A 25,475-nucleotide genomic window follows, 5' to 3' on the forward strand; every position below is an offset into this window, starting at 1 on the left:
AAGGTTGTTATATATATTTATTTTGCAAAAGGAATTTGCAGCTGTTTTTTTTTTTACCTTGATAACCTCTTAAATAAAATAGAAGATGTTTATTGTAATAATGATTTACATAATATTTGCATAGGGGGTATAGCTATTCAATGCCGAGGACTGCGCTAATCTGATGTACACATCACAGGGCACATTTACTAAGGGCTGTGCCCCAGTTGTCTGTCGGACTTGCACATTCTTTGAGGTGCAAACTGCTTGTGGGTATTTAAGAAGTGCCTGCACCACAATAGTGTCGCACGTGACCCTTTTGTGGCACGGCTGCATATTCATCATGCAACACAAATTAGGGGGCGGCCTTCAGGTTCTCAGTCGAACCCTGCGCCAGATTTGTCATGCAAAGTCCGACAGAAATGTGTTGAATGCCCCATATTAAAGGTGCACCAGGACAGAGGGTGCCAGATTCATAAAGAACGGGCGCCAGAAATCATGAATCTGGCGCCCCCTGCACTACACACAGGCAAACTGCATTTAGTGCAGTTTTCCATGTTCTTAGTAAATGTGCCCCCATATGTCTTGTCAAGGAAATGCTTCCACCCAATTACATGATTTTTTTTAGTTTTTTTACTGGAATTAAAGATGTAAGGAGTAGACAAAGGGCATGTAATCTGCGCATTCTGAGCAGAACAGTGACAGAACTGAATCCAAAGAGAACAAAAAATGTTGCTAATAAGTAATTAGAGAAGTTTACATGAAGCTTCAGACCTTGCGTGAGCCTATGAGGGATGAAGCTAAACATTTCATGAGAGTTTAGTCAGCTTCATTTATCATCATCCTGAAGGGAAGTACATAGCAGAATTCTCCAACTGCCAGCATCTCGATATTGACTTTGTAGTGAGAATAACTGCTGTTTAATGACTTTACCATGAAAGTATAGTTAATCATCAGGACTTTTTTTTAATTCTCAGAGGAGGGATGAGATATTTTGTGTGTCCCAATTTAAGGTGAAAAATGAATTGGATATTTGTTTACACTTTATATAGCTGGACAATATTCTTGTTTGCTACAGCATAAAAAAAGTGCTGAACGGCTTATAGTCCCATCCAATCACAAGTGGCTCCAGGTCGGCACAGGTCAGCTGCACTGGGAAATCATACCTGCCCACTTCATTCTGAACTCTATTTAATTCTATGATTGATTATTTTCAGAAGCTTTTAAGCACATTTCTACTCTGGTATACTTTAAGAGAGCACTATTGCTTTTGGAAAGTGTCTGTTATTTTAGGAAACAAAGGTATTTTTTTTTTTAAATTGAAGACGTTTTTGCCCAATGCCATAGCCCACATTTTCATACACCTGTAAAAATTTTTTTACGGCTCTTCCAGTCAATAATCCTGATTATACTTTTCATAAATGGACAGCAGAACAAAGACATGTGGCAACTAAACTCTGGTTGCAGGGGGTGGGAGTTGGCAGACAAATCTTAATTCTAAGTCATGCGACCTAATGAAATGTAGTATATATATTATCATGCTATTTTGTGCTGTACCACTGTACCGGATTATTACTCTGGTGAAGGCCACTGTAGATCAGCAGTTCTGTCATGCAACATGGGTTGTCTCAGTTATTCCAGCTACAACAAATTAAGAGTCTGTCATTTTTTATCATAGGTATGCTTCAACTTTGACAGTCAGAATCTAAAGAAAATCCAGAAAATCATATTGTATGATTTTGAAAAAAAAAATGGGAGTAGGTCATGTGGTCTGATGAGACAAAAATAGAACAAAATAGAACTCCACTTCCTGTGTTTGGAGAAAGAAGGAAGAGTACAACCCCAAAAACAACCATGAAGCCTGGTGTAGGAATCATTATATTGAAGGGCAGATGGGTGGGGCCATGTATAGCAAGATTTTGTCCGACAACCTCTCTACCTCAGCAAGAGCATTTAATGGGTTGTGGCTGGGTCTTCCAGCATGACAATGACCCCAAATACACATATACACAATATTAAAGGACACCTGTCATCAGGTCTGTGTCACTTGTCCTGTCACTACTACCTGTTGGAGCAGCTCACATGGATCCCATCCCAGCCTTTATCTAGTTAATTCATACATTAATCATTATAAAATCATCTATTTTTTATTATGTAAATGAGGCTGGTCACATGGTCAGAGGCATTGATGTCACCCCTGTTACCCCTCCCCTCTCCTCCCCCTGCTCATGTCTGTGTGTAATGTATAGTAAAGCATTGCTAGTGTGTGTGCTGCACCTGCTGACATGTGAGAGACACAGACATCAGCTACACAAGTACCTGACATGTTCTGCTATAACATGGCTGCCTGGAGCTGTTGTATCTCTCCTATACACATACACACACATGCACACACAGGTTGCAGGAGGCGTGGCCACCAGCAAGCACATGGAGCAGAGCAGCCACTACATGGAGCAGCTGTCAGTCAAGCACTGGGGGTGTGGCTGTGCCTCCCACTCATGAATAAGCTGGACAGCTTGAATATGCTAATGACTCATTGGACATTTCACAGGTCATTTGCATACAGCTTTATGACCTCATTGCTTAGGTTTACAGACATGTAGAGGCAATGCTCTCTAATGGAAGTGTATGAAAATATATTTAGTTTAGGGGGGTTATTTTGCATGACGGGTTCTCTTGTACGAAATACCGTATATTCCGGCGTATAAGACGACCTGGTGTATAAGACGACCCCCCTACTTTCCTGTTAAAATATAGAGTTTAAGATATATTCGCCGTAGAAAACTACCCCTTTTCCAACGCATACAAAACACCGGTAAAAATTAAAAAAAAAAAAAAAGATTTGAATTTAACATGGTCCTTTTTTTAATTTAAATTCTTATGACATGCAGGTATATAGCTGGAAAACTGTCGCTCATAAACAAAAGGCATACAACAACAACATTACCATCGTCCATTTTACTGTAAATGTTACCATACTGTACCTTAAATTTTATTTTATTAAATATTCCATGCCATGTACTCAGAAGCGGGAAAAAAATTCCAAATGCAATGAAAATGGTGAAAAAACGCATTTGCACCATTTTCTTGTGGGCTTGGATATTACGTCTTTCACTGAGCGCCCCAAATGACATGTCTACTTTATTCTTTGGGTCGGTACGATTAAGGGGATACCAAATTTGCATAGGTTTTATAATGTTTTTATACATTTACAAAAATGAAAACCTCCTGTACAAAAATTTGGTTTTTGATTTTGCCAACTTCTGGCGCTAATAACTTTTTTATTGTTTGGTTTATGGAGCTGTGGGTGGTGTCATTTTTTGCGAAATTTGATAATATTTTCAATTATATCATTTTTAGGACTGTACAACCTTTTGATCACTTTTTATATTTTTCAAAATGACAAAAAAGTGCCATTTTCGACTTTGGGCGCTATTTTCCGTTACGGGGTTAAACGCATTGAAAAACCGTTATCATATTTTGATAGATCGGGCATTTTCGGACGCTTCGATACCTGATGTGTTTATGATTTTTACTGTTTATTTATATTTATGTCAGTTCTAGGGAAAGGGGGGTGATTTGAAATTTTAGGGTTTTTTATTATAATTTTTTTTTTTAATTTTTTAAAATTTTTATTTATACTATTTTTCAGACTCCCTAGGGTACTTTAACCTGAGGTTGTCTGATCGATCCTATCATATACTGCCATACTACAGTATGGCAGTATATGGGGATTTTCCTCCTCATTCATTACAATGTGCTAACAGCACATTGTAATGAAGGAGTTAAAAGAAATAGCCTCGGGTCTTCAGAAGACCCGAGGCTACCATGGAGACGGATCGCCGCCCCCGATGACGTCACGGGGAGCGGCAATCCCAGGTAAGATGGCGGCGCCCATTTTATTGAGGCTGCCGGCAGCCATCGCTGTGAAAACACCCGCGATCAGTGCTAGCAATATGCAGCAAAGACTTACCGGCTATGGAGAGGGCTTAGTCCGTGAGCCCTCTCCATGCAGCGCGACCCGACCGCCGCCGTGAATACACGGTGGGCGGTCAATTACCGGTGTATAAGACGACCCCAGACCAGACAGAAGATTTTTCTGTCTTCAAAAGTCGTCTTATACGCCGGAATATACGGTACTTATTTTGTGAAATAAAATGCTAATTAATTATTTTAAAAGCATGCATTGTGATTTACTGTATTTTAGTTTTGATTCTGTCTCTCACACTTTTACTGTACCTACAATAAAATTACAGTCCTCTCCATTCTTCATTGCACCATTAGGTGCAAAATGGACAATGAAATACTTATTTCCCCATTGTACCATTTCTAAAGATTTGCTCCAGCATATACATGTGGGACAATGAATATATTATAAAATATATATTATATTTCAAATGTATGAAAACATTATAAAACCTATACAAATTTAGTATCCCCATGATCGCACCGACCCATAGAATAAAGTAGACATGTCATTTGGGGCACACAGTGAAATCTGTAAAATCCAAGCCCACAAGAAAACGGCGCAAATGCATTTTTTCACCAATTTCGTTGCTCTTGGAATTTTTTTCCCGCTTCCCAGTACACGACATGGAAGAATTGTTACCGTCACTATGCAGTGCAATTTGTTGTGCAGAAAACAAGCCATCACAGAGCTCTCTACGTGTAAAAAAAAAAGTGTGAAGAGTGAAAAATGGAAATGAAAAAACAAGAAAGGGCCAGGTCCTTAAATACTGCCTACAACACCAAGGACTGGTATAAACCATTAATCCTGCTCTTTGTTATATAGACTAACTTTTTTAAAAAACTTTTAAGAAATTGCATAAATGAACACAATAAACTATATATTGTATACTTAGTATGTGCCTCTTTCAACACTTACCTGACTGTTATCATGCTCCCTTATTTTCGAATATTAGTCTCTCTTTAAAATCTTTGCTAAATTCTGTCTTGTAAGCAGAAAGGAAAGAAGCTCACTAACTTGTCAGATTACACATAAATTCTATGCAGAAGTGAGGGAAAACAGTGAGTCACAGCAGCTAGGTTTCTACACCAACCATCAGAAACAACTGTATGTTACAGATACTAAATACAGAAAGGAGAGCCGCTAGAAAATTAAGATTACAAAATGCATAAAGCATAATAGCAAATGCACATAAATGTAAAAAAATTGTAAAATAAATAAATGAATGACAAAAATATTGTGGTACTGACAAAGCTTCCATTACAAAAGCATACATTGTTAATCCTCACTACAAACAGATTGAAGATGCTACGTAGTTACTTAAAAGTGCATTTCTAGATCCCCAAGTACAATTCTATTCAATCACAACATCTTTAAAAACTCCATACCAATATGTCACTTTTTGGGCTTAAATGTCAAATGACCAATTGGTGACATTATGTTATGCAATCATTGTATGGACTATGAAACTACTGAATTCATAACTACAGATTAATTTAAAGGTATAGTAAATTGTCTGACTGAGAAGTAAAAGTTTTGGTCCTAGGAACCTTTGCTGGACTGTATATGGCATAAACATAGATTAACTTAACAAATACAGAATCATGTACGTAAGTTAACACAAGCACACTTCTACACACATATAATAAATAGTTATATTAATAACCTGTACTCTTCATATGATTCCTGCATCTCGTCTTCTCCAAAAGGGTTCCACTCCAGGTCATTGCTGTGGTCTTCTTCACGATCCTGAAGCTCATAGGCAGGCCTCATCTCCTCTCCGTCCAGGAAGTCAGGTAGACCTTTGTGCATCTGATCTGTTGAACAAGAGATTTGCTCTCTATAATCTGTAATGCATCTAAAGGGTTTGTGCTGTTTGATGTGATGCTTGCTCTAAAGATAGTACGTGGTACTGATTGCTTTGTGTTCAGCTGCTCAAGCTCTACACAAAAAAAAACTCTTATGAAATCATTGTGACACCAGGGTAAATTAATGTCAGATTGAATATGAATAGCCAAGCGAGAGATGCGGTTAAATAAAGTGCTTTATCTGAAAGTTATTTTTATTTGAAAGCCTCAGAGTATACCAATAAAGAATTAGAAGAACAGAAAAGGCACTGACAGTGACATACATGATGTTGTCATGTCTCTCACAGTGACCCTGGATTACAGTCCAAATTGACTAGATGGAAAAAGTCATTCAAGAGGAGCCTACAATTGTAGTCACTAGTAGTTCACCTCTCAGAATGGTGACTGCTTTGTAGGCTTGAGTTGAGTATTTTTGTTAACATTTTTCTTTAAAACGGTCATTGAAGACAGTTTAGGCTCCCTGCATACGAACATATGCATATAGCCATGTGCAGAAGAGAGGAGGAGGTAGCACTGCTCACCCCTCCCCTTTCCATAGAGAACCCGAGCGGTCAGTGCAGGGGCATAACTAGGAGAGGCTGGGCGCCATAGCAGACTTCTGAATGGGGCCCACCCTTTGCCAGGCAGTCTTCTTATCCCAGGGTGGTTGAGGACACATATCTGTTTCAGTGGCTGCCGACCACATGGGGGAAGCAGACAGCAGGATGCTAGAGATGAGAGATTCCTGGTCCATGTGTCTCCTCCCCAAACATTTCTTATTTGAGTTCCCAACTCAGCTGTGTATTGTAGATGATTTCACTGTTATATACATATTTTGATGTACAATGTGCAGCACAATATGTATATAAAGGTGCACAATAATGGGGTATATCCTCCATTCTTTAGTCTGTCAGGTTTTATCCTGCGGCCCCCTGACACTGTGGCCCCATAGCAACTGCTATGGCTGCTACCACTGTAGTTACGCCTCTGGGTCAGTGCCATAGCGCACCGTGACCGGTATCAGTCCTGCACACGTTCGTGTGTATGAGGCCATCATGACAAAAAATTCACTCATAACACGAGATGCTAATTCATCCGCATCATTGATAAATTAATCTAAAAATGTAAAAAAAAATATATATATATATCTCATTACATATAATATCTATGCCCAATCTAATATGGAGTAATCTAGCCATTCCTGATAGCAATTCTCATAGGCATCTACCGTGAGCTGGATTTATGTTTTTCTCATCCTCAGAATATAATACATCTCCTTCAAGAAAAAACAAAGATGGTCATACATTACTGCAACAATACCTAACTATTCTATACAATGTTGATACAGTATTATTTGTATATAAGCTGATATGACCACAATGCTGGTGGTTCTCATAATTCTGTATTCTGAGCACTGTATACTGCCCACATCTTTCAACTTCCTTGGCATTTCTATGGTTACTAAACTCAAACAGCAAGATAAAAAATCTTTCTTTGCTTGCATTACCACTTTCTTAGTATCTATGGAGATGAGAACGTCATTTGTACTAAATATCTCACATATGGACAAAAATCAGAAGAAGCTTTTTTCATTTATTACCTGTAAACTGTACTTATTTTGGAGATGTTGATTCAGTTTTGTTATATTTTCACAAAGTAAAATCTGACTTAATTTTTGCTACCAGACAATAAAGGGGAATAAGTGATTATTACCCAATATGTAAATAGTGTGAACAAACTGATAACAATGAGAGCAGGAAATCTTAGTCTTAAGTCACTGAATAACTTTAGCAAAGAATGCACATCAAAATCCAGGGTAAAGTACTGTATGTAGCCGCTCTAACATAATAATAATAATAATAATAATAATAATAATAATAATAAAAATCTGATAGTAAGCCACATAACTAGGCAGCATATCATTTATATTTTAGGGGTTATATATATTTTGTAATTGACTCAAACGTAACCCCTACTGGGGTACTTCTTCTTATGCATCAGAACAGAGATTGCGGGGTGCCGATTATGTCACAGTCCCCTGGGCTGCCTGTAGTATCCTTCACCCTCCAGCATGGCCTAATTATAGGTACTTGTCAGAAACTGATGGTATAATGCACTGCAACACATGTTACGCAGTGCATTATAAAAGAGATGAAGCAATCTCCTGTTAGTGCCCCCTTATGGGGTGAAGTAATAAAAAAATGCAAAAGTACAAAAGGTTTTTTTTTTTTTTAATCTATTAAAGGGAACCAGAGGGCTGATTTGAAAAGTGGCCAGGTTCCCACAGACACAGTAAAGCATAATGCAAAACAGTTTTTTTTACAAAATCTCTAACTTTTATGGTTAATGCAATAAATTAGAGTAAACTTTTCTTAGCTCCCTGACAGCTTTCATCTACAAGTCCCTGGGGTGTTTGGTCAATGGAGCTGAGTACCCACCCTTTCACCCGATTTAAGCACTTGTCTTCCTCAACATTCAAATTAAAATCTAGCACCCCTCCTCCTTCTGCAGCAGGCAAAGTCCAGGCTTGCGCGATCAGCAACTAAAACTTGCCATGTACAGAGAGCAATGAAGACGGGTGGCTGGTCTTCACTGCTCTCTCCGCATGGCAAGTATGAGCTGCTGACCATTGTATTATTATTGCTTGTAATAAATTTGTATATTTTGTCACAGACTTTTACCTAATATTTTTGAAATCCCACAGGATCTATTTCTTTTACAAGCATGTAATTGACTAGGCTAGATAACTGGATGGTCTTGAGACTGGTTCTACCCATTATCATATGTTTGTTATGAGGCATGTTAGTCATGAGACACCTTTTAATAGGCGATCAGTACCTGGATTGCTTTCTAATTACTGACAGATTTTAGCTGGTGTCATGACTTTTCACAGATTCTTGCACTTTTTCTTCTTTAAGTGTTCAATACTTTTTCACTGTGTCTCTTCTCATTATTAATGATATTTAATGTTTACCCTGAATGCAAAGTGTTTTTTTTTTTCTCCAAATGATAATACAGCAAAGTTTTTGAAACCCCGAGAGCTAACTCTCCTTTTCGTAGTTTTGGAATAACTACTGAATCAGATAACTACTGAAACTGATTTGTTTGTACTTGTTGCTGAAAATGAATAAAAAGATTTAAAATATAAAGGGAAAAGCTGTTGTGTATTGTTGTGCGCGTTACACAATAAATGAGCTACATGTTATTTATCTTAAGATAATTGAGGGTTACAATCTTTAGGCTCTCAATCATATCATTAGCTAGCTATAAAGCTTACTTGGGGCGGGCTCTCACTGCCACCAATTGGTTTACCTTCCCTTGTGTTTATTCTTCCTGATATGGATTCAAGTTGCCAACCTACTGCTTTGTTTTCTGACAAACCCCTACCTCTTAAATTTGTACTTTGCTGCTATATGAATGTGATTTCAGTCAGTAATTTTGACTACAGTTTGATTAGGATCTTATCTCTGGCATATTCTTTTGGTTTGGCTCCACTGGACTAAGGGAAACATCCTCCAGTTGTGGCCATCATCTAGGGGAGTTGTCTAGTAAATACAGGCAGGGATGCTTTGTATCAGGGCTCACTCTCCCCTCTCCTGACCTAACATATAAATTGATATTCACAATTTTTATTTGTAGAGTTTTCATTTTGGAAACATTTTAGGTTTAGTCTTTGGTCAAGGACTTGATTTAAAACTTTATAGTTGATATGGGGTAATCATAAATATATTTTTTAATAACAGTAATAGCAAGTACCTATACAAGCGAACCAGAAATTTCGTAGGTAGAGGTCTGTTTACATCACCACCAGTGATTACTATCAGGTACTGTAATTGAAGCACATGTACTGAAGTAAATAAGCCTCAGGGAAATCTTTCAAATCCTCTTTAAATTTTTAGATCTCCATTCAAAACAATTATTGCAGCCCAAGGTATATCTTATTACAGGGTAACAGCTCCACCTGTCTGCGATAATGCATATCTGCAGCATTCTTTAATTATTCCATCAAAAAGTAACAATGTCTGTGAAACTCTTTAAAAATAAATCAGCTAACACACTGTGGCCTATTTACTAAGGTCCCGCGGTCGCACCTTCGTGGGGTTTTCTGACGTTTTCGGGATTTGCGCCACTGGGACAGGTATTTAACTGGGTATTGTGTTGCACACGTTTGGATTTTGGTGCAGCTGCGCTGGCTTTCATGCGACAGAAATAGGCGGGCGGGTCGTCAGACGATCCGACTGATTCGGACTGAGCGCAGGTTTAACTTTCAAATTGTGTCACACGATCAAGCACTTACATGCACCGGGAAGAAAAAGGTGAACTCCAGCCGACCTGAGCAGAGAAGCGACACATGCAGCATATCGGGTGCACGATCATAGTTAATCACGGCACAGTGCATTATCGTCGGAACAATGCACTTTGGGTGAACTCTTCAGACTGGTAAGTAAATGTGCCCCACAGTGTTTGAATGAATTCTTTATGATGGCACATAATTGTTATTTTATGTATAATTCACAAGCAGAAAGCTAAATTCTGGTATCCACATAACTGTATTTAGTATGCCAGTCTTAATCTCTTGCAGTAAAAATGGAGGACTCGGTAAAAAAATGCTACCCAAAGGGGTCTTGTAGAGAAGCTTGCGTCTATTCTATGTCTGAAAAATGGAATGTTGAAAGTTATAATCTCCTTATTTCAGCTTGTAAAAAACGCTATGAACTTTATTGATTTTAAATATATTTGATCACAGCCTAAGTTAACTTTTAATTCAGAATACAAGTGCACTTTAGGGTAAAATTTACAAATGCAACACCTGGACCAAGTGGGTGGAAATGAGTTCAGAAAGGTTTTTTGTGCCCTGTGATGTTTTGTATAGCACTTCAGAATGTTATTGCCTACTAAGCAACCTACAAAAATAACCTATGAAGAGCAGGGCCAGTTTTTGACAAAGTGGGACCCTGGGAAAAACTAAAAGTGGGGCCCCAAAATAAAACTATTTGATGACCAATCACAGTCAGTAAGAGACCCCTTTATCCCTGCACTATAATAACACTTTGTGGATACAAACAGTAGCATGGTAAGTATCTGTAATATGGGACCGTAGGAGAATTGCATAGGATATAGACAGATGAGAGGTAGATTGATGATAGAAGATAGATAATAAAGATAATATAGATTTATAGATAGATGATAGATAAGATTTATAGATGCATAAATATAATGTAGATCATATATCGATAGCTGGATAGATGATAGAAGATAGATACTGTAGAAGAGAGATAGAAGACTGATTGATTGATTGATTGATTGATGGATAGAAGATATATAGATACATATATAATAGACAAAAAGCTACATAGATAACTGGTCAAATAGACAGATATATAGATAGGAAATAGATAAATTATAGGAGATAGATAACTAGATGGATAGATGATAGATAGATATATAGATAGGAGATAGATGATAAGCATCTTCACCTGCATTCAACCAAAGGGTATTAAAAGAGCAAGTCTACATGCAGGGGGCCCTATAGACAGGGGGCTCTGGATAAATGCCGAGTTTGCCCCCCCCCCCCCCTCTAAAGCCAGCTCTGATGAAGAGCTATGAAATGTACCACAATTAAAAAATAATAATGCAATCATAGAGACAGTTACATATTTACATTTCTTGTTACGGTTGTATCTCTGAAAGCCCAAATGCAAATTACCTAATTCCTCATCTTTATTAAAAGGATTGTTTCACAAATAACACTTGGATTGGGATAAATGTTTGATTGCTGGCATCTGTCAGCCTGGACCACCCTCAATTCCCTAAGCTCACCATGTGAAGGGACTGGTGTGCTTTTATGCCACTTATCCATTCACTTCTATAGCATAGTATCTTAGCCTTACCTTTACAGTCTGGAACTAATCCTGTCAGCAAATGAGGTGAAATCTCCTCCAGAACTGAACAAAATGCACAAAACGCACTAGGACCTTTGACTGCAAGTTTATCGAGAAAGACTTCAGCTTTCTTCCTATTGTCTTCATGAGAGAGTACATCTTTATACTCATCCAAAGAGAAAACCTTTTCATAGACAAGATAGGAAAGAACCTTATTCACATCTAACTCCCCAAGTATCTTCTCTCTCTGATTGTTCAGGATGACAGAAGGCCATTTCTTCCCATCTTCATTCTCTCTCTTTACCGGACATGCAATATTATGAAACCAAGACTTTGCGGCCCTTCCCAGCATCTTGAGTTTGTAATGGAAGATGTGAAATTCCAAAGCTGCATGTTCCAAACAGGTATCATCATTATGTAATATGCACATAATGTAAGAAGAAGGAACCAAACCGCATTCTGCTCCGGTAATGAATGTTGTTCTTCTTCCACAGTGAGGGCCTTCTCCGGACCAGGATGCTCACAGGTTTACTGCAGGCAGTAACTTAAGAGGATTACTTTACACTAATAAGTCCCTTACAACTGCTAACGTCTCCTGAACCACAAGATAATACACACTGATATATCTAGTAAACGATTCATGCATGGGACTTCATTAGTAATGTAACCAATATAATAATTTGAGAAATGTAAGGAAACATAACTATAAGCTATGTCTAAGGAGCATATAATGAACTGCTAATATACTTTATGTAGATGACTCCCTATGTAGACTTCTAGTTATCCCACTGATGAACTCTCAAGTGAGTCTCTCCTCTGCATAAAATGCTAACTTTGTAGTGCTGACACTATCCTGATCTGCTTTCCAGACAAAACAACCCATTGAGATGACTAGGTGTGAACACAGAGCTATGGGAATTCCTGCATGGAGAGTAGGGGGTGCCAACGGATTCCAGATAACAGTCCCAAAATATATATGCAAAGAAAATGAAAGATGTCTTAATTTTCGTTTGCATATATAGAAAATGATAACTTAATTACTGTATATACTCGTGTATAAACCGAGTTTTTCAGCACAAAATAATGTGCTAAAAAACCTCACCTTGGCTTATACACATCGCGGCTCTCGATCCTCGTTGCGAGCTCCTCTTTGGTCTTCTCTCTGCTCTATTTGCCGGCAGAGATGCTTCCTTGCAAACTGCCCGCTGGCACACACTATGATGCGGTGGTGTCGCCTATGATGCGGCCATGCACCGGCCAGCAGATCGCAAGGAAGCGTCTCTGTTGGCTAATAGAGCAGAGAGAAGACCGACAAGGATCGGGAGCCGCTACAAGCATTGGGGCACCGGAGGGTGAATATGTAAGATTGTTTTTTTTTTATGTGCTGGGCTGGCTGTTTACTACCGGAGGCTGGCTGTATACACATGGGGATGGCTGGCTGTATACTACATGGGGGCTGTCTGTATACTACATGGAGGATGGCTGACTGTATAGTACATGGGGGCTGGCTGGCTGTATACTACATGGAGGCTGGCTGTATACTACATGGGGGCTGGTTGGCTGTATACTACATGGGGGCTGGTTGGCTGTATACTACATGGGGCTGGCTGGCTGTACACTACATGGGGACTGGCTGGCTGTATACTACATGGGTCTGGCAGGTTATATACTACACGGGCTAGCAAGCTGTATACTACAGGGGGATGGCTGTCTGTATACTACTGGGTGCTGGTTGTATTCTACTGGGTGCTGGCTGTATACTATTGGGGTTGGATGGCTATATACTACTGGGGGCTGGCTATATACTGCTGGGCCTGGCTGGCTGTATAATGCAGGGGGCTGGCTGGCTATATACTACTGGGGGATGGCTATATACTACAGGGGGCTGGCTGGCTATATACTGATTGAATTGCCGTTACATGTTTGTATTTTTTTCTTCGTCTTTGATTTACGTCTTTTTAGTTTTTTTCAAACTTTTTAGGTGCATGTATGGAACTAAGAAAACATCTTTCTTGGAAAGTTACATTTAGGAACACTGCTAACTTCTTAAAGAGAACCTGTCATGCAAAATAACCCCTCTAATCTAAATATATTTTCATAAACTGCCATTAGAGAGCATTGCCTCTATCCCTTCATTGTCCCTCTACATGCCTGTAAACCTAAGCAATAAGGTCCTAAAGCTGTATGCAAATGACCTTTGAAATGTCCAATGATTCATTAGCATATTCAAGCTGTCCAGCTTATTCATGAGTGAGAGGCGCAGACACATCCCCAGTGCTTGACTGACAGCCTGTGTAACGCCGTGATGGCTGCTACATGTGCTTGCTGGTGGCCACACCCCCTGCAGCCTGTGTGTGTATATGTAAGAGAGATACAACAGCTCCAGGATGCAGCCATGTTATAGCAGAACATGTCAGGTACTTGTGTAGCTGATGTCTGTGTATCATACATATGTATTAGGAGGATGCAGCATGTCAGCAGATGCAACACACACACTAACTATGCTTTACTATACATTACACACAGACATGAGTAGGGGGAGGAGAGGGGACATCACTGCCTCTGACCATGTGACCAGCCTCATTTACATAATAAAGAAAATATGATTTTATAATGATTAATGTATGAAATAACTAGATAAAGGCTGGGATGGATCCTTGTGAGCTGCTCCAACAGGTAGTAGTGACAGGACTACTGGCAGGTGTCCTTTAAGACCCTGACATAGTGCCAAAAATGCACCTAAATAGTCCCAAAAAAATGTTTTAAAAATTCAAAAAGAAGAGAGAAAAAAAAGATCAAAATAAAGATACATGTTCCCCAATGAGAATTATATTTTTTTCTTTTTAATAAGCATGCGTTCATTTCTTTAGCAACCGACAACAGATAGCATGGCTTCTACATAGGCCTTAACATATGGACCATAACTAATGCACTTACCATAGGGCATAATGTACTTTTTAGTAATTGCACATCTCATGAAACTTGTTTTCCTGGTGCTATAAATCCCTAAAATGCTTCTACTTAATGAAACAGGATTAACATTAGAGATTATTACAATCCTACAAGAATTATTCTGCCATTAGTAATCCATCAGGAGGGATACTCGTATATGTTATTTCTCCTCTTACGTGACAGATGTCAGGTTTAGCAAACATCTGTAGTTTTTCTTAACACCAAAGACCATCTGGTCTGAGTGCTGCAGCGTGTAGGGGAAGAAGATAATAGCTTTATGTCACTTGACCTTTTTCTTTTGGACTCTTATGTTGACCTACATACAGTGGCAGATCTAGATAAGTACAGGCCAATGAGATCTGATTCTGATTTTACCATATCTAGCAGCAGTGAGAACTGAGCTAGTCAGTGACAGAAGCTGGGTACTGAACCAGATTAGAGAATCTCACATGTCTTAGTCACATCAGGCTTCTTTGCTTATTGGATTTGGGTTACAGATCGGTTTCATATTTTCCATGGTATCCACTTCTAAACTTGAGTCTACTATCATCATGAGCCATGTAGCTTATCTTATAAGTGTGCGCATATTTAAAAAAGTTACCCGATGCTGTTTTATCTGTATTCTGCTACCAGTGTCGGACTGGAATACCTTGGGCCCACCAGAGAAATTTTTTTTTTTGTGGGGGGGGGGGGGGGCATCATGGCTGTGTACTGTGGCTCCATGTATTGCTGTACTGAGGCTGTAGCTCCATGTATGGCTGTGTACTGCGGCTGTAGCTCCATGTATGGCTGTGTACTGCGGCTGTAGCTCCATGTATGGCTGTGTACTGCAGCTGTAGCCCCATGTATGGCTGTGTACTGCAGCTGTAGCTCCATGTATGGCTGTGTACTGAAGCTGTAGCTCCATGTATGGCTGTGTACTGCGGCTGTAGCTCCATGTATGGCTGTGTACTGCGCCTGTAGCTCCATGTATGGCTGTGTACTGCGGCTGTAGCTCCATGTATGGCTGTGTACTGCGCCTGTAGCTCCATGTATGGCTGTGTACTGCGGCTGTAGCTCCATGTATGGCTGTGTACTGCGGCTGTAGCTCCATGTATGGCTGTGTACTGCGGCTGTAGCTCCATGTATGGCTGTGTACTGCGGCTGTAGCTCCATGTATGGCTGTGTACTGCGGCTGTAGCTCCATGTATGGCTGTGTACTGCGGCTGTAGCTCCATGTATGGCTGTGTACTGCGGCTGTAGCTTCATGTATGGTGTGTACTGCGGCTGTAGCTCCATGTATGGCTGTGTACTGCGGCTGTAGCTCCATGTATGGCTGTGGACTGCGGCTGTAGCTCCATGTATGGCTGTGTACTGCGGCTGTAGCTCCATGTATGGCTGTGTACTGCGGCTTTAGCTCCATGTATGGCTGTGTACTGCGGCTGTAGCTCCATGTATGGTGTGTACTGTGGCTGTAGCTTCATTTATGGTGTGTACTGCGGCTGTAGCTCCATGTATGGCTGTGCACTGCGGCTGTAGCTCCATGTATGGCTGTGTACTGCGGCTGTAGCTCCATGTATGGTGTGTACTGGGGCTGTAGCTCCATGTATGGCTGTGTACTGTGCTGTAGCTCCATGTACGGCTGTGTACTGCGGCTGTAGCCCCATGTACGGGTGTGTACTGTGGCTATAGCTCCATGTATGGCTGTGTACTGCGTCTGTAGCTCCATGTATGGCTGTGTACTGCAGCCGTAGCTCCATGTATGGCTGTGTACTGCAGCCGTAGCTCCATGTAGGGCTGTGTACTGCGGCTGTAGCCCCATGTATGGCTGTGTACTGGGGCTGTAGCCCCATCTATGGCTGTGTACTGCGGCTGTAGCCCCATCTATGGCTGTGTACTGCGGCTGTAGCCCCATGTATGGCTGTGTACTGTGGCTGTAGCTCCATGTATGGCTGTGTACTAGGGCTATATCTCCATGTATGGCTGTGAACTGCGTCTGTAGCCCCATGTATGGCTGTGTATAGAGACAGGGCCTCCCCCCCCCCCCATCCCAGTATAGAGACAGGGCCTTCCCACACCCCAGTATAGAGACAGGGCCCTCCCACACCCCAGTATAGAGACAGGGCCTTCCCCCACCCACATCCCAGTATAGAGACAGGGCCTTCCCACACCCCAGTATAGAGACAGGGCCCTCCCACACCCCAGTATAGAGACAGGGCCTTCCCCCACCCACATCCCAGTATAGAGACAGGGCCTTCCCACACCCCAGTATAGAGACAGAGCCCCCCACACCCCAGTGTAGAGACAGGGCCCCCCAGCACCCAGTATAGAGACAGGGCCCCCCACACCCCAGTATAGAGACAGGGCCCCCCACACCCCAGTATAGAGACAGGGCCCCCCACACCCCAGTATAGAGACAGGGCCCCCCCACACCCCAATATAGAGACAGGGCCCCCACACCCCAGTATAGAGACAGGGCCCCCCCCCCACACCCCAGTATAGAGACAGGGCCCACCCACACCCCAGTATAGAGACAGGGCCCACCCACACCCCAGTATAGAGACAGGGCCCACCCACACCCCAGTATAGAGACAGGGCCCACCCACACCCCAGTATAGAGACAGGGCCTTCCCACACCCCAGTATAGAGACAGGGCCCTCCCACACCCCAGTATAGAGACAGGGCCTTCCCCCACCCACATCCCAGTATAGAGACAGGGCCTTCCCACACCCCAGTATAGAGACAGGGCCCTCCCACACCCCAGTATAGAGACAGGGCCTTCCCCCACCCACATCCCAGTATAGAGACAGGGCCTTCCCACACCCCAGTATAGAGACAGAGCCCCCCACACCCCAGTGTAGAGACAGGGCCCCCCAGCACCCAGTATAGAGACAGGGCCCCCCACACCCCAGTATAGAGACAGGGCCCCCCACACCCCAGTATAGAGACAGGGCCCCCCACACCCCAGTATAGAGACAGGGCCCCCCCACACCCCAATATAGAGACAGGGCCCCCACACCCCAGTATAGAGACAGGGCCCCCCCCACACCCCAGTATAGAGACAGGGCCCACCCACACCCCAGTATAGAGACAGGGCCCACCCACACCCCAGTATAGAGACAGGGCCCACCCACACCCCAGTATAGACAGACACACACAGGGTCTTACACTTACCAACACATCACCGACTGTGGTATTTCCTTGCACCGCAGCACAGAACATCGGGACCCAGCAGCATCAGTCAGGCGCATCTATTAGCTAGGCCCGGCCCGCGCCGCCATCAGTTAAGCCTGGCGTGCGCCGCCATCAGTTAGGCCCGACTTGTGCCGGCTTCCAACAGGCGCGGCCGTGCAGGCATCAGACAGGCGCGGCCCTCCTAGGCCCTCGATACTTGCGGGGCCCCGGCGCCCGATACCTACGACTGTTTGATGTCTGCGCACGCCGGGCCTAACTGATGGCGGCGCGGGCCGGGCCTAGCTGATGCCAGCGCTGTTGCAAGCATCAGGTGCCGGGGAACCGCAGGCGTCGGGGCCCACCGGAGGTTTCTCCGGTACTCCAGTGGGCCAGTCCGACGCTGTCTGTAACTATGGAGACACATATGTTTGCATAGGAGCTATAGACATAACATTCTAGGAAAATCAATAAAGAAAAGAAAAAACATTTGGATGTAAAACAAACAGGAAAAAAAAGGAAACCTGCCATGAGGAATCTACCATCGGTAGTAGATCTGATGGTAAATTCCTCCTGCCTGCCTCTGCCCTCATCTGTAATTTAATAATCCTAGAAACTAACATAACTTGTTAAAAAAAAACCTTTATTTTAGTAATTAGTAAATTAACTTCAGAGGCTACTGGGCATGTACAAGCCTTAGCTCCCAGTGCCCAATCAGGCTAGGACACGCCCCAATAGCCTCTGCCGTTCATTTACATATTAATAAAAAAGTTTTTTAAGAATTAGGTTTGGTTCCAGGATTATTAAATTACTGATTAGGGCAGAGAGAGGCAGAAGGAATATACCATCAGATCTACTTCTTATGGTAGATTCCTCATGGTTGGTTTCCTTTAAACCCTTAAGGACCAGGCCCTTTTTTTGTTTTTGCGTTTTCATTTTCCCTCCCCACCTTCAAAAATCTATAACTTTTTTATTTTTCCATGTAAAAAGCTGTATATGGGCTTGTTTTCTGTGTAACAAATTGCAATTCATAGTGACGGTATTTAATATTCCATGCCATGTACTGGGAAGCGGGAAAAGAATTCTGAATGCAGGGAAAATGATGAAAAAACATATTTGCTCCAATTTCTAGTGGGTTTGGATTTTACTGTTTTCACCCTGCGCCCAAAATTACATGTCTTTTTCATTCTTTGGGTCAATATGATCATGGAGATACAATATTTGTATGGGTTTTATGATGTTTTCATACATTTACAAAAATTAAAACCTCCTGTACAAAAAAAAAAAATTCTTCATTTTGTCATCTTCTGCTGCTAATAACTTTTCCATACTTCAGTGTACGGAGCTGTGGGTCATGTCATTTTTTGCAACTTTTGATGCGGTTTTAATGACATCATTTTTAGGACTGTACGACCTTTTGATCACTTTTTATAGAATTTTTTATATTTTTCAAAATGGCAAAAATGTGCCCATTTCCAGTTCACACGCTATTTTTCGTTTCAGGGTCAAACGCAGTGCAAAAACGTTATTATATTTTGATAGAGTGGGTATTTTTATGGCATGGCAATACCTAATGAGTTTATGATTTTTACTGTTTATTTAGATTTATATGACCTCTAGGGAAAGGGGGGTGATTTTATTATAGGATTTTTATTTGTACTATTTTTCAGACCCCCTAGGGTACTCTAACCCTAAGTTGTCTGATTGATCCCACCATATACTGCCATGCTTCTGTATGGCAGTATATGGGGATTTTGCACATCATCTACTACAAGGTGCAAATGTGCCACCGGCTCATTAACGGCCATTAAAGCTGCCGGCGGCGATCAGAGGGGTAACACCCCTGATCGGTGCTAGCATGTGTAGCCCGTGAGCCGCTTCATACTCCCCCTACACAACAGGACGTTGAGGAACGTCTTTTTGCGTTAAGGGGTTAAAGTGAACCTGTCACCAAGATTGCCAATTTTATCTGGTGACAGGTTTTAATAGCCTATAATATTTTGCTGATTTTAAAATGTTTGTCAGCATTTTGAATCATTTAATTACCATTACCTGTCAGCAGCGTGTGGTAAGTCCTGGGAAGGGGGGACAGCTGCAGCCTGTGTCAGTATACTCTCCTCCACACTGCTGCAGCTCCCTCCCCACATGTGCATTAAGCAGGCAGGGGAAGGGGGATGGTGTGGAGGAGGAAAAATGCATGAGAAGACATAGGCTCCAGTTGCCTTTCCCCCTGTACTCAACACCATGCTACTGGCAGGGAGCCAGGTAATGTAAACTAAACTTATATGAAGCATGCAAATGATTCAGAACGCTGAGGCATTTTTAAAATCAGCATAGGCTATTGGAACTTGTCACCAGCTGAAAATAACAGTTCAAGCGAAGGGTTCACTTTAAAGAGTAAACAATGTTTGAAAAAAGTTCTTATATATCTTGATTTGTAGGGATATTTACCGGATAATGCAAAACAACAAAAGGGTGGACAAGCTTAGCTTAGGAAAGTATGCAGATCACAGTGAACAGCCAGCACTTGTTCAGACTCATATACCTGATCCCCACATACAGGAGCTTTTATGACACTTAACCCATTAACATTTCTTTGGAGCTGACCTTCCCCATTTGCAGCTAAATTACCTTCCACTACTCGGGGAAGGCTTTCTATTGCATTGTGAAAGGTGACTGTAGGGTTATTTTTCATCCACAACACTATTTGAGCATTCATACAGTGATGCTGAACGAGATGCCTGGATCATAGTCTCCAGTATAGTTCATCCCAAAAATGTTTGATAGGGTTGTTGTTCAGGATTTGTGTGATCCAGTCAAGTTCTTTCACAAAAATCTCCCCCAACCCATGCTTTTATGGGGATGGGGCACGTATTTCTATTCACTCAGATTTTCTGATATCAATCTTAAAAGACTACACAGAATTATGGATAAAATCAGTCTGGTATATGAGGTCTAGTTTGTTTATGTAAAGACCAGTTAGATATAGAAACCAGACCTCATGTATGTTGTACACACAGCACTATATACCCGCAGGGACTCCATGTTCTGCCAAACTGTGCTTCATCTGATGCAGTAAGAAAGAGTTATTCTTCTTGGGGAGAATAACAAGTCAAAATGTCTTTCTGTGAGACCATCTGGATTGGACAGGAAAAAGCCCTGTGTAAACTACCACTGATAACACAAAATGATTCAATATGATTTTTTGGGGAAATGATAAAAATGTATGCAACTACCGTACATTGTACACCAGGATCCTAAAATTGTGGTGTGCAGCCATACAATGATGTGGTGTGTGCGGGCCAGATGATGATGATGATGTGGTGTGTGCGGGCCAGATGATGATGATGTGGTGTGTGCGGGCCAGATGATGATGATGTGGTGTGTGCGGGCCAGATGATGATGATGTGGTGTGTGCGGGCCAGATGATGATGATGTGGTGTGTGCGGGCCAGATGATGATGATGTGGTGTGTGCGGGCCAGATGATGATGATGTGGTGTGTGCGGGCCAGATGATGATGATGTGGTGTGTGCGGGCCAGATGATGATGATGTGGTGTGTGCGGGCCAGATGATGATGATGTGGTGTGTGCGGACAAGATGATGATGATGTGGTGTGTGCGGGCCAGATGATGATGATGTGGTGTGTGCGGGCCAGATGATGATGATATGGTGTGTGCGGGCCAGATGATGATGATATGGTGTGTGCGGGCCAGATGATGATGATGTGGTGTGTGTGCGGGCCAGATGATGATGATGTGGTGTGTGCGGGCCAGATGATGATGATGTGGTGTGTGCGGACAAGATGATGATGATGTGGTGTGTGCGGGTCAGATGATGATGATGTGGTGTGTGCGGGCCAGATGATGATGATGTGGTGTGTGCGGGCCAGATGATGATGATGTGGTGTGTGCGGGCCAGATGATGATGATGTGGTGTGTGCGGGCCAGATGATGATGATGTGGTGTGTGCGGGCCAGATGATGATGATGTGGTGTGTGCGGGCCAGATGATGATGCAATTAGTGAATTGAATGTCCACCTTAAGGCCAGGTATATTCAGGAACTGTGGTTAACAAGCTACCATGAATTGTCAAGGATGGTCATTACAGCCACTGACAGCAGTACCTCCACAGGTTAAGGGTAGATTCACATTGGCGTTGGTGTTCCACTTTCGTAGCATTTTGTCCGTGTTGTGTCTCTGTTTTGTTTCAGTGTTGTCTCTTCGTCTGCAAAATAAAACTTAAGGTTTAACATTGTTTTGCAAACATCACACCAGGTTTCTCAGCCACATCAGTGAAAAAAAAATGTAATTTCATACGTTTGGTTTTTTTTGCGGAACCATAGACACTCTTATTGCATCCGTGAAAAAATAGGGCATGTTTCATCATTTTTTTCCATGGACAACGGATCAGCAAAAAAATAAGCCAATGTGAAAACACCCATAGAAATCTATGGCTTTGTGAGACATTTGTGGAAATTACTGATGTAAAAAACAACACCAATGTGAAAAAGCCCTAAATGTGGAGCATATTTACCAATATATCAAATCTTAGAGGGTGTGTGGTCATTACCACCAAACAAATAAGTAATAATCGGCACAAGAAAACAAACATCAATTATAGGTAATATTTGAACCAGTCCCTGCCTTGTGGTGAGGTATTGTGATCTGCTCTCTATGAATCCAGTCCATGTCACTCCTGGGGCTTCCTTAAAATAGAGGCTTACAAAATGCTAGTCTAACTTTTCACTGCGATAGTGAAAAAATCTAGAAACATTTGACAAATCAGCTGGTCCACTGAATAAAACCAACATCATGAACTTTGTGAAACAGCAACAAACGTTGCAGAAAAGATGTCCAAAAAAAAGTAAATGCCCCCCCAAGACCTTCTGTTTACCATCTCTTCCCACTGACTTGCATTGAATTTGTGTTATACCTCCGTAATTTATAACACCAAAAGTTCTTTTTTCTACTAAATATGTTGAAATTTAACTATGGATGGTGTAACCTGGGCCAGTTTTTAATGGACTAAAAACGCATGCTTTAAAACAGTCCAAGAATGCGATGTTGTAGCAGAACCCTTAGGGCGCGTTCACACGTTCCGCTAGCGCCACGTTCATAACGCGACGCTAGCGCACAGGGGGCGGAGTTTGGGGCGATCGCATGTGCGTTTTCAGAGAAAACGCATATGCGATCAGCCCGAGCCACGCCCACTGTGCGCTAGCGTCGCGTTATGAACGCGACGATAGCGGAACGTGTGAAAGCGCCCTGAGGGTCTAGGTCACACGTCCCACTAGCGTTGCGTTCATAAAGCGAAGCTAGCGCACAGGGGCAAATGCATGCGATCAGTAACCAGAAGCTGGTTTCTTATGTTGTTTATATGCAAGACACCGGGTCCTGGTTATCGATCACATGCATTTCCCTGGAAATGCAGATGCAATCGAGCTAAGGCCCGCCCCCTGTGCACTAGATTTGCGTTAGAACACAACTCTATCTGAACGTGTGAACGCGGCCTAAGGGTGCTGCCACTTGTCTAGTTCTCGGACTGCTTTAAAGCATGCAAAGTGTGCAGCTGCTGGACAACATACTGGTAGTGGTTTATTAGGATAATTTCTGATGACAGGTTCCCTTTATAACCACATTGCAAAACTGCAGCAAATCACAAACTGTATGTTTTATTTATTGCTTCTGTAAAAACAGCTGTAGAGTAAAAGGCCAGAACTGTGCAATGTGTGACTATAATCAGTACACTGGTAGTGACAGATATTCCCTGTACACAGCGGCCTATCACACAGCCGGGCTGCAGAGCATCACGCCCATCCAGCGTGTGTCAGGCCTGCAGCTGTCCCCGCCGCTCTCCGTCCACAGGGGATCATGGCCGCCCAGATTGCAGACCGCCTCACCGTCCAGGAGCAGGAGATCCGCCGCCTGAGCGATGAGATCGGCCGACTGCTGGACCTCGGGACTCAGGGAACCGTGCAGGACAACCCGAGTCCGGAGCTGGAGCAGCTGAGGGCCGAGAACGAGAAGCTCAAGTACCGGATAGCCCATCTGCAGCGCAGCCTACAGGAGGAGCAGGAGCGGGGCCGGCTGCTGGAGGACAGGCCGCAGGGCACGGAGCGGGCACAGGTGAGCTACACCCGCATTGTGTACGCCCGTGTGTGACTGCCTATTGTGTGACCGTGCTGCACATGTAACCCCCTGCACTTACCTCTAATAATGGCTGTGCCACACCACTATACACCATGCAGACATGTAAATGCTATACTGTGCCAGACCTCTATACACCATGCTGACATGTATATGCTATACTGTGCCATAGACATAATCCACTCGTGTGCAGCCCTTCTTTTTACTTAACAATTATTTACATTAAAGCATAATGGGAGGTTACCTTTTGTACATTAAGTCTATGGTGCATGGTGAAGACCTTGTGTGCAGTGATGCAGGTGTGAACTGTAGCTTAGGAACTCCCAGGCTTCACATCCTGTGGCAGAGATTGCCCAAAACAAAGTGGGGTGATCTATCTGTACGTCCGTGTACGATAAAGCCCCACCACATACATTATGAGGCTTAGACCTTGTGATAATTGTGCTGGCGGACAATATAAACCTGAGAACATTCAGTGTCTTGCATTGTTTTAATGCAAGACAGCAGGTTCTGGTCAAACACATGCGCGATCGGGCTAAGACCCACCCTCGTACCCTAGCGCTGCGTTTCTAAATTCAGCGCTAGCGTTACGTGTGACCCCCCCCCCCCCCCCCACTAACAGTACATGTTGTGTGTATGTAGCCTAACATGTAGTTTCTAGGAGCCATTTTGTCCATTTGCTAACAAACACATTACCACATAGATATTTGGCATGACTACTGCCCATCTACTTTTCATTACAGTTCAGCATGCTAACTTACCCTCTCCACCTGCCTCTTCTTTATGGAAATCAGGGGCACTTTCTCATACATCCAGGCAATGACTGTGGTCATTTTCTTTTTGTTATCTGTGGCATCCTTCCTTCTAAAATCAACTTTTAAAATTATACTAATGAGTCTGAAAAGCTACTGGGACACTTTCCTGTGTGCTGCAATTTCACAGGCTGTTACACTTTCTCCCCCTCCCACTCGGCACTTTCCTCCTCCTTCTGCCCGATGTAATCTCATAGCACAGTGTTACAGCCTGCGAATCTGCATAATTTTAAAAGTTGGTTTTAGAAGGATGAAGGCCATGGATAACCAACATAAGAAGGCTACCAAGGCCGTGGTGCTAATGTGTAAGTGTCCGTGGTTTACCCATTCTTTATTTTGATGATAATTTTTGTTGTTTGCAGCTCTTGGTCTGCAAACATCTGGCCCATGTGAGGTTCTCTCACTCTGATGATCAGAGATTAGACTGCCAAGCCATAAACCATGGCAGGAATAGGACCTGCTTTGAGTTTTGCAGTTCATACAGAGGCCAATGCGCATGAGCCCATAGACGTACATGGGACCCTGTGTTAGCTGTTGAAACAACGGCTGCCATATGGCAAAAACACAGTCGTGTGCATGAGGCGTATATTGCTTTTTCTGCATGAACTAATTCTGGTGATAGAATAAAATCCACCTTCAACATCTCTTCCTGAATCCTTAGGTTATCCCGCCCACGGAGGCTCCTTCCTGCACATGATCTTCTATCTTCCATCACTTCTCTACATGCATGCCTTCAAG

General features: G+C 42.6%; 2 protein-coding genes across 16 annotated transcripts in view; one reads left to right on the forward strand and one right to left on the reverse strand.

Moving 5' to 3' along the window:
• The window catches only part of TJP1 (tight junction protein 1), a 349,705-nt gene extending 327,733 nt beyond the window's left edge, over positions 1 to 21,972 (reverse strand). For 2 of the 10 annotated variants that reach the window (XM_072148044.1, XM_072148043.1), the window contains exons 1-2: positions 11,685 to 12,126; positions 5,613 to 5,763 (exon numbers count right to left, since the gene is read on the reverse strand). In XM_072148044.1, coding sequence (XP_072004145.1) covers positions 5,613 to 5,763; positions 11,685 to 12,105 — 572 coding nt within the window. In that variant the 5' untranslated portion in view covers positions 12,106 to 12,126. Of the gene's footprint in view, positions 1 to 5,612; positions 5,764 to 11,684; positions 12,140 to 21,902 lie in introns of those variants that run through there. The other 8 variants (XM_072148046.1, XM_072148047.1, XM_072148049.1 and 5 more) reach the window with 7 other exon arrangements.
• Positions 1 to 25,475, forward strand: part of LOC140127403 (threonine--tRNA ligase 2, cytoplasmic-like) — a 140,674-nt gene that overhangs the window by 82,340 nt on the left and 32,859 nt on the right. For 2 of the 6 annotated variants that reach the window (XM_072148064.1, XM_072148068.1), the window contains exon 1: positions 23,546 to 23,904. The exons of the other annotated variants lie outside the window; for them this stretch is intronic. In XM_072148064.1, coding sequence (XP_072004165.1) covers positions 23,650 to 23,904 — 255 coding nt within the window. In that variant the 5' untranslated portion in view covers positions 23,546 to 23,649. Of the gene's footprint in view, positions 1 to 23,545; positions 23,905 to 25,475 lie in introns of those variants that run through there. 6 annotated transcript variants of the gene reach the window in all.

Source organism: Engystomops pustulosus, chromosome 4 (assembly GCF_040894005.1).
Source record: "Engystomops pustulosus chromosome 4, aEngPut4.maternal, whole genome shotgun sequence".
NCBI classification, from domain to species: Eukaryota; Metazoa; Chordata; class Amphibia; order Anura; family Leptodactylidae; genus Engystomops; species Engystomops pustulosus.